This window comes from Salmo trutta, chromosome 26 (genome assembly GCF_901001165.1).
Source record: "Salmo trutta chromosome 26, fSalTru1.1, whole genome shotgun sequence".
Taxonomy (NCBI): Eukaryota; Metazoa; Chordata; class Actinopteri; order Salmoniformes; family Salmonidae; genus Salmo; species Salmo trutta.
The window spans coordinates 39668209-39678208 of record NC_042982.1 but is presented as its reverse complement, the minus strand read 5'-3'; the positions used below and the strand labels follow the sequence as shown (position 1 = coordinate 39678208).

At 45.2% G+C, this 10000-nt stretch overlaps 1 protein-coding gene across 1 annotated transcript in view; it reads left to right on the top strand.

Annotated features, from left to right (window-relative positions):
- LOC115163754 (voltage-gated potassium channel subunit beta-1) overlaps positions 1-10000 on the top strand; it is a 129717-nt gene that overhangs the window by 90865 nt on the left and 28852 nt on the right. The window contains exons 8-9 of the mRNA XM_029715912.1: positions 794-880; positions 7983-8068. Coding sequence (XP_029571772.1) covers positions 794-880; positions 7983-8068 — 173 coding nt within the window. The remainder of the gene's footprint in view (positions 1-793; positions 881-7982; positions 8069-10000) is intronic.

The following is a 10000-nucleotide window of genomic DNA, read 5'->3' as shown; positions in this document are numbered from 1 at the left end:
TGTCTCACCCTGTCTCACCCTGTCACTCCCTGTCTCACCCTGTCTCACCCAGTCTCACCCTGTCTCACCGTGTCACACCCTGTCTCACCCTGTCTCACCCTGTCTCACCCTGTCTCACCGTGTCTCACCCTGTCTCACCCTGTCTCACTGTCTCACCCTGTCTCACCCTGTCTCACTGTCTCACCCTGTCTCACCGTGTCTCACCCTGTCTCACCGTGTCTCACCCTGTCTCACTGTCTCACCCTATCTCACTCTATCTCACCGTGTCTCACAGTGTCTCACCGTGTCTCAACCTGTCTCACCCTGTCTCACCGTGTCTCACCCTGTCTCACCCTGTCTCACCATGTCTCACCGTGTTTCACAGTGTCTCACCCTGTCTCACCATGTCTCACAGTGTCTCACAGTGTCTCACCGTGTCTCACCCTGTCTCACCCTGTCTCACCATGTCTCACTCTATCTCACCCTATCTCACTGTGTCTCACCCAGTCTCTCCCCTGTGAACTGTATTGATTGATATCTCCCCTCCTCTCTCTTATCTTTTCTCTCTCCCCTCCTCCTCTTCTCTTCTCTACTCCTCTCCTCAACCCTCCTCCTCTCCTCTGCCCTCCTATCCTATCCCCTCCCCTCCTCAACACTCCTCCTCTCCCCTTCTCCCATCCTCCCTCCTCTCCCCAACTCTCCTCTCCATTCCCCTCCTCTTCTCCTCAACTGTCCTCCTCTCCCCTCCTCTCATCTCTTTCTCCCTTCCTCTCTCTCTCCCTTCTTCTCTTTCTCCCGTCCTCTCTCTGTCCAGGTCTGAAGGGCTCCCTCCAGAGGTTGCAGCTGGAATACGTAGACGTGGTCTTCGCAAACCGCCCTGACACCAACACACCCATGGAGGGTGAGTCAGTCTTTTAGCATTCATCATCAGGGACCGAGCAACCTGTCTAAGTCAGGAGGGCAGTTGGTTTTTTAGTCTCATAGCCTGAAATACTACAATTGGATTGGCAGGAAGCAGTAGATGTGTTGCTCTACCAGACTAACAACCAGAGAAGAATCAAGATTTCAGTTTATACTGAGGTTTACTATATCTCTATCTATATATACTGCATATACAGTTGAAGTCGGAAGTTTACATACACCTTAGCCAAATACATTTAAACTCAGTTTTTCTGACAATTCCTGACATTTAATCCTAGTACAAATTCCCTGTCCTAGGTCAGTTAGGATCACCACTTTATTTTAAGAATGTGAAATGTCAGAATAATAGTAGACAGAATTTTTTTAAATTTCTTTCATCACATTCCCAGTGGGTCAGAAGTTTACATACACTCAATTAGTATTTGGTAGCATTGCCTTTAAATTGTTTAACCTCTCTAGGCTAGGGGGCGGTATTTTCACATCCAGATGAAAAGCGTACCCAAAGTAAACTGCCTGCTACTCAGGCCCAGAAGCTAGGATATGCAGTAGATTTGGATAGGAAATACTCTGAAGTTTCTAAAACTGTTTGAATGATGTCTGTGAGTATAACAGAACTTATTTGGCAGGTGAAACCCTGAGGACAAACCATTCATGAGAAAACAAATTGAGGTCACTCTTTTCAATGTGTTTTCAATGGGAATCTAGATTTCTAAGGCACTTGCTTGTGGTTCCTATCGCTTCCACTGGATGTCAACAGTCTTTAGAAATTGGTTGACGTTTTTCCTTTGTGTAATGAAGAAGTAAGGCAGTTCAGAATGAGGGTCGAGTGAAGTGTACTGTTTGTTAGAGGCGCGTGACCTGAAAGCTCGCTCCACTTTGTTTTTATCCGCAATTGAACACAGTTTATCCCGTCTTAAATTTGATTGATTATTTACGTTAAAAAATACCTAAAGTTGTATTAGGAAAGTTGTTTGAAATGTTTGGACAAAGATTACAGCTAACTTATTAGACATTTTGTAGTCATATTGCGCAAGTTGGAACCGGTGTTTTTCTGGATCAAACGCGCCAAATAAATGGACATTTTGGAGATATAACGATGGAATTAATCGAACAAAAGGACCATTTATGATGTTTAGGGGACATATTGGAGTGCCAACACAGGAAGATCTTCAAAGGTAAGGCATGAATTATATTGTTATTTCTGAGTTTTGTGTTGCGCCTGGTGGGATGAAATATGATGGTCTGTGTTTGTTTGATGGGTGCTATCCTCAGATAATAGCATGGTTTGCTTTCGCCGTAAAGCCTTTTTAAAATCTGACACGGTGGCTAGAATAACAAGAAGTTAAGCTTTAATTTTGTGTGTTGCACTTGTGAATGTATGAAAGTTAAATATTTCTAATAATTGTTTTGAATTTGGCGCTCTGCCATTTCACCGGATGTTGTCAAATTGATCCCGTTAACGGGATTTGAACCATAAGAAGTTTTAACTTGGGTCAAACGTTTCAGGTAGCCTTCCACAAGCTTCCCACAATAAGTTGGGTGAATTTTGGCCCATTCCTCCTGACAGAGTAACGGAGTCAGGTTTGTAGGCCTCCTTACTCACACACGCTTTTTCAGTTCTGCCCACACATTTTCTATAGGATTGAGGTCAGGGCTTTGTGATGGCCACTCCAATTCCTTGACTTCGTTGTCCTTAAGCCATTTTGCCACAACTTTGGAAGTATGCTTGGGGTCATTGTCCATTTGGAAGACCCATTTGCGACCAAGCTTTAACTTCCTGACTGATGTCTTGAGATGTTGCTTCAATATATCCACATCATTATCCTCCCTCATGATGTCATCTATTTTGTAAAGTGCACCAGTCCCTCCTGCAGCAAAGCACCCCCACAACATGATGCTGCCACCCCCGTGCTTCACAGTTGGGATGGTGTTCTTCGGGCTTGCAAGCCTCCCCCTTTTTCCTCCAAACATAACGATGGTCATCATTTCATCAGACCAGAGGACATTTGTCCAAAAAGTATGATCTTTGTCCCCATGTGCAGTTGCAAACCGTAGTCTGGCTTTTTTATGGCTGTTATGGAGCAGTGGCTTCTTTCTGGCTGAGCGGCCTTTCTGGTTATGTCGATATAGGACTCGTTTTACTGTGGATATAGATACTTTTGTACCTGTTTGCTCCAGCATCTTCACAAGGTCCTTTGCTGTTGTTCTGGGATTGATTTGCACTTTTCACACCAAAGTACGTTCATTTCTAGGAGACAGAACGCGTCTCCTTCCTGAGCGGTACAACGGCTGCGTGGTCCCATGGTATTTATACTTACGTACTATTGTTTGTACAGATGAATGTGGTACCTTCAGTCATTTGGAAATTGCTCCCAAGGATAAACCAGACTTGTGGAGGTCTACAATTTTTTCTGAGGTTTTTCTTCTCTTTCTTTCTTTTGATTTTCCCATGATGTCAAGCAAAGAGGCACTGAGTTTGAAGGTAGGCCTTGAAATACATCCATAGGTACATATCCAATTGACTCAAATGATGTCAATTAGCCTATCAGAAGCTTCTAAAGCCATGACATAGTTTTCTGGAATTTTCCAAGCTGCTTAAAGGCACAGTCAACTTAGTGTATATAAACTTCTGACTTCTTATGGCTTGAATCCGCTTAGCGGGATCGATATGAGAACAGCCAGTGAAAGTGCAGGGCGCCAAATTCAAAACAACAAAAATCTCATAATTAAAATTCCTCAAACATACAAGTATTATACACCATTTTTAAGCTTTACTTCTTGTTAATCCAGCCACAGTGTCTGATTTCAAAAAGGCTTTACGGCGAAAGCAAACCATATGATTATGTTAGGTCAGCTCCTACACACAAAAAAACACAGCCATTTTCCAGCCAAAGAGAGGAGTCACAAAAAGCAGAAATAGAGATAAAATGAATAAAAGTGAATAGAATCAGAGCCAATGTGCTGTTTCCTGTGGAACTCACTCTCACACAGACACATCTACAACACAATGAACCCATGCACATCTTGAAACATCGAAACAAACAAATGCAAAGTTCTTTAGTCAGTCTTGTTCTTTTGTAAATGCCAAATATTCTTTGGCTTTTACAAAACATTGTTCATAGAGTGAATAAGCAGAAAGTGTGAAAAAGCAGAAAGAGGGAGAGAGGGAGAGAGAGAGAGAGAGAGAGAGATGAATGCATGTAGATCAGGCTGTGGTGATGTGAGCGTAAAGCTGTTTAGCCCCTCAGGTCTCATAGTGTTTCATAAAGCTGTCTTTGTCAAGCACATCCTGACCAAGGACTCCCAATAGAACATGATTCTGACATAACATTCATTATTTTCTTTCTTTCTATCTCTCCTCCTTCCTCTCTTTCTGCCACTTTCAGTCTTCGCCAACTACCTTTCTCTCTTTTCTCTCTCCTTTTCACTCCTCCACCTCTCTCCTCTCCCACTCATATTGTTCTCACTATAGCACCATTGTGTGATGGACCAGCTCCAATTTCTGGTCCCCCTTAAAAGCTCTGCCTAGTCAATCTGCCATCTGTTTCCCGCTCTTTAAATGCTCTGCATGGTCAATCTGGCTTCTGCATTGGCCGTGCAGCATTTACGGTGATACGGCCTCTGCAGAAGTCAGGGCATTCAAACTCCTTGCGCTTTGAGGAGCAGCCCCAGTGCTGTTGAGTAGAGCTGTTGTGAAGAAGGTTATCAGGGAAGTGAGTTTGTGTTTATACAGGACATTCCGCCCCCACCTACCGTCAACCAATCATGTAAATGCGGAGCTATACGCAGCCCTCCGCATTGTAACAACATTTGGGAGGTGCACAGCGATGCGTTATGAGTTCTATGTGGTCTCCAGAGGCACCTTCATACAGAGCCTCTGACTACGTTTTCAGATCAGCCATGAATTGGCTTTCACTCCTTGCAAACAGTGCAGCACGAGAGAGATAGGAAGTGGGAAACAGTGAGGGAGACAGAGAGAGAGAGAGATAAAGACCTTGAATTGAATTGACATAGAGAGGGGGGGGAGATAGTGAAACAGCTAGAGAGAGAGAAAAGGGGGGGAGGGAGAGAGAGAGAAACAGCGATAGAGAAAGGGGGAGAAGGAGAGATAAAGAAACAGCAATAGAGAGAGGGGGGGAGAGGGAGAGAAACAGCGATAGAGAGAGGGGGGGGGGAGGGAGAGAAACAGCGATAGAGAGAGGGGGGGAGAGGGAGAGAAACAGCGATAGAGAGAGAGGGGGGAGAGGGATGAGGGAGAGAACAGCGCTCTAGAGAGAGAGGGGGGAGAGGGAGAGAAAACAGCGATAGCGAGAGGGGGGAGAGGGAGAGAAACAGCGTATAGCGAGAGGGGGGAGAGGGGGAGGAGGGAGAGAGAGAGAAACAGCGATAGAGAGAGGGGGGGGAGAGGGAAGAAAGAAACCGAGATAGAGAGAAGGGGGAGAGGGAGGGAGAGAGAGAAACAGCAATAGAGAGAGGGGGGAGAGGGAGAGGGAGAGAGAAACAGCGGTAGAGAGAGGGAGAGGGAGAGAGGGGAGAGGGAGAGAAACAGCGATAGAGAGAGGGGGAGAGGGATGAGAGAGAGAGAAACAGCGATAGAGAGGAGGGGGAGAGGGAGAGGGAGAGATAGAACTACAGCAAATAGAAAGAGGTGAGAGAGGGAGAGAGAGAAACAGCGATAGAGAGGAGGGGGAGCAGGGAGAGAGAGAAACAGCGATTAGAGAGAGGGGGGAGAGGGAGAGAGAGAGAAACAGCAATAGAGAGAGGGAGAGGGAGAGAGAAAACAGCGATAGAAGAGAGGGAGGAGAGGAGAAACAGCAATAGAAAGAGGGGGAGAGGGAGGAGAGAGAAACAGCGATAGAGAGGAGGGGGAGAGGGAAGAGAGAGAAAAAAAGCAATAGAGAGAGCGAAAGAACACAAGCACAAACACCAAAGTAAATTAAAACCCATATTTATCTGTTTACACGGTACATAGTTAATAACAACACGGTACAGCCGTTAATAATATAACATTTCAAACAGCTTTCTCTTGGTTTAATGTAAATGTTAATCTGTGAATGTTATTTCACTGCTTTGACAATGTAAACATTCTTTTCCCATGCCAACAAAGCCCCTTTGAATTTGAGAGAGAGAGAGATGAGGGATTGAGAGAGAGAGAGAGAGATGAGAGAGAGAGAGAGAGAGAGAGACTGGTATTTACTGAGCTCTGTGTGAGTTGCATGAACCTGCGGATGTTCATTACTGGTGTGTGTGCATCTTGTACCACAATTAAAGAAAAGCGAGCGGCAGAAATAGAAAACAACGAGGAATTGGCTCTTTGCCCCTCTTCTGTCCCATTGCCGTTTTCTTTAGTTAGATCACATTTGATTTATTTTACTCAACCTGTCTCTCCTTCTCTCTGTCTCTCTTCATTACATCATCACTTTTAGTGGTTTTATTCCTGGTGAGCATCAGTTGTCTGTGTCGCTGAACCCACAGTGACAGGAGTTCAGCTCTCCTGTTTGGTACAAATCAGTCATTGATTGACAAGGCTGTAATTTGCCCATGGTGGGTTTTGGAAGTTAAAATTCCCTAACCCTGGTCCTGCTAGGTACCAGCTACACAAGGATGAGAACAATAACAGATTCAAAGTTGGATCAGCCTGTAGGGTGGTTTTCCACTTTAATTTTGAGTGTGACTCCAAATCCATGGGTTGATGAATGGATTTCCATTGATTATTTGTGTGTGATGTTGTTGTCAGCACATTCAACTATGTAAGAAAAAGTAATTAATAAGATTATTTCTTTCATTCAGATCTAGGATGTTATTTTAGTGTTCCCTTTATGTTTTTATATATATATATGACCTTCATATATATATACATATATATACAGTACCAGTCAAAAGTTTGGACAAACCTACACATTTAAGGGTTTTTCTTTATTTTTACTATTTTCTACACTGTAGAATAACAGTGAAGACATCAAAACTATGAAAATAACACATACAGAATCATGAAGTTCATTTGTGGAATTTCTTTCCTTAATGCGTTTGAGCCAATCAGTTGTGTTGTGACAAGGTAGGGGTGGTATACAGAAGATAGCCCTATTTGGTAAAGACAAGTCCATAGTATGGCAAGAACAGCTCAAATAAGCAAGAGAAACGACAGTCCATCATTACTTTAAGACATGAAAGTCAGTCAAGACCTTGAAAGTTTCTTAAAGCGCAGTCGCAAACACCATCAAGCGCTATGATGAAACTGGCTCTCATGAGGACCGCCACAGGAAAGGAAGACCCAGAGGTTATCTCTGCTGCAGAAGATAAGATCATTAGAGTTACCAGCCTCATAAATTGCAGCCCAAATAAATGCTTCACAGAGTTCAAGTAACAGACACATCTCAACATCAACTGTTCAGAGAAGACTGTTTGAATCAGGCCTTCATGGTCGAAATGCTGCAAAGAAACCACTACTAAAGGACACCAATAATAAGAAGAGACCTGCTTAGGCCAAGAAACATGAGCAATGGACATTAGACCAGTGGAAATCTGTCCTTTGGTCTGATGAGTGCAAATTTGACATTTTTGTTCCAACCTCCGTGTCTTTGTGAGACACAGAGTACTGTAAGTGAACGGATGATTTCCGCATGTGTGGTTCCCACCATGAAGCATGGAGGAGGTGGTGTGATGGTGTGGGGTGCTTTGCTGATGACACTGTCAGTGATTTAAGGCACACTTAACCAGCATGTTTGACACAACATTTTGCAGCAATATGCCATATCATCTGGTTTGAGCTTAGTGGGACTATCATGTGTTTTTCAACAGGACAATGACCCAACACACCTCCAGGCTGTGTAAGGGCTATTTGACCAAGAAGGAGAGTGATGGAGTGCTGCATCATTTTTACAATGTAGAAAATAGTAAAAATAAAGAAAAACCCTTGAATAAGTAGGTGTGTCCAAACTTTTGACTGGTTATGTGTACCAGTGGTATGTAGTGTGTCTGCAGGGATCTCCAAAGTCCTTCACCACATGCATCTAATGAGCTGATGGATTGATCAAGGATTTGATTTATTGAATGTTGGTTGATTGTTGTCCTTATCTCCTCAGAGATTGTGAGAGCCATGACTTATGTGATCAACCAGGGGATGTCCATGTACTGGGGGACTTCTCGATGGACAGCCATGGAGATCATGGTGAGTTAACCCTATGACCTTTAACCCCTAACCCTTAACCCTGTACTGGGGGGACATTTAGATGGACAGCCATGGAGATCATGGTAAGTGTCAAAACATCTCTACAACCTTCACACAACCTTCACTCAACCTGTGGAAAACTCTCATTACAAATCATGCTCATACAGCAAGTCTCAGACAGTTTTTCATAACTTTAATTGTGTTTGTGAGCCCTCAAAGGAAGTAATCTGTCTACACCAGGGGCGTCAAACATATGGTCTACACCAGGGGGGAAATATACAGTCTACACCAGGGGGGTCAAATGTACAGTCTACACACCAGGGGGTCAAATATACAGTCTACACCAGGGGGGTCAAAGCATACGGTCCACACCAGGGGGGTCAAAGATACGGTCTACACCAGGGCGGTCAAACATATGGTCTACATCAGGGGGGTCAACATAAAGTCTACACCAGGGAGGTCAAACATACAGTCTACACCAGGGAGGTCAAACATACAGTCTACACAAACATGGAGAGCGAGAGATGGGGAGAGAGGTAGATGCCTGTTTATGTCCTGGCTGATTTGGAGGAGAAGGGGAGGATCGGGGAGGTGTTGGGTAACTACATTTCCTGAAGCCTGATAATGACTGATTGCTAAAGCATCATCAGGCTTTCCTATAGGCAACAAACCTCTCCTCCTTTTCCTCTCGTTCTCCCTCAGTCTGTGTTAAGCGCTGTGCATGGTGCTGTACATGGTGCTGTACATGGTGCTGTACGGGATGCTGTACATGGTGCTGTAAGTGGTGCTGTAAATGATGCTGTGTATGGTGCTGTACGGGATGCTGTACATGGTGCTGTACGTGGTGCTGTGCATGGTGCTGTACATGGTGCTGTACATGGTGTTGTACATGGTGCTGTGCATGATGCTGTGCATGATGCTGTGCATGATGCTGTACATGGTGCTGTACACGGTGCTGTACATGGTGCTGTACATGATGCTGTACGTGGTGCTGTGCATGGTGCTGTGCATGGTGCTGTGCATGATGCTGTACGGGGTGCTGTACATGGTGCTGTACATGATGCTGTACGTGAAGCTGTACCTGGTGCTGTATGTGATGCTGTACGTGGTGCTGTGCGTGGTGCTGTACATGGTGCTGTGCGTGGTGCTGTACACGGTGCTGTGCATGGTGCTGTGTGGTGCTGTACATGGTGCTGTGCGTGGTGCTGTACACGGTGCTGTACGTGGTGCTGTACATGGTGCTGTACGTGGTGCTGTGCATGGGCTGTACATGGTGCTGTACACGGTGCTGTACACGGTGCTGTACATGGTGCTGTACACGGTGCTGTACGTGGTGCTGTACATGGTGCTGTACGGTGCTGTACATGGGCTGTACACGGTGCTGTACACGGTGCTGTACACGGTGCTGTACGTGGTGCTGTACGTGGTGCTGTACACGGTGCTGTACACGGTGCTGTACGTGGTGCTGTACGTGGTGCTGTGCATGGTGCTGTACGTGGTGCTGTGCATGGTGCTGTATGTGGTGCTGTGCGTGATGCTGTGCATGGTGCTGTACGTGGTGCTGTACACGGTGCTGTGCATGGTGCTGTACGTGGTGTGTACATGGTGCTGTACATGGTGCTGTGGCATGGTGCTGTACATGGTGCGTGCGTGTGTGCTGTACGTGTGCTGTACGTGGGCTGTACACGGTGTGTATGTGGTGCTGTACACGGTGCTGTACGTGGTGCTGTACAGAGTGCTGTACATGGTGCTGTGTTGAGTGATTAGGGTGAACTTGACAGATTGTTTTGTAGTGTAGCCAGCTCTGAGAGAAAGCACTATCATTTAGATTGTATCTATATGCGGGGTATATAGACAAGGTTTTCCGGGCTTGTGGCACAGCTGCATGTAGCAGATAAATATGGTTTTGCTAATGTTTAAGAAGGCAATGAG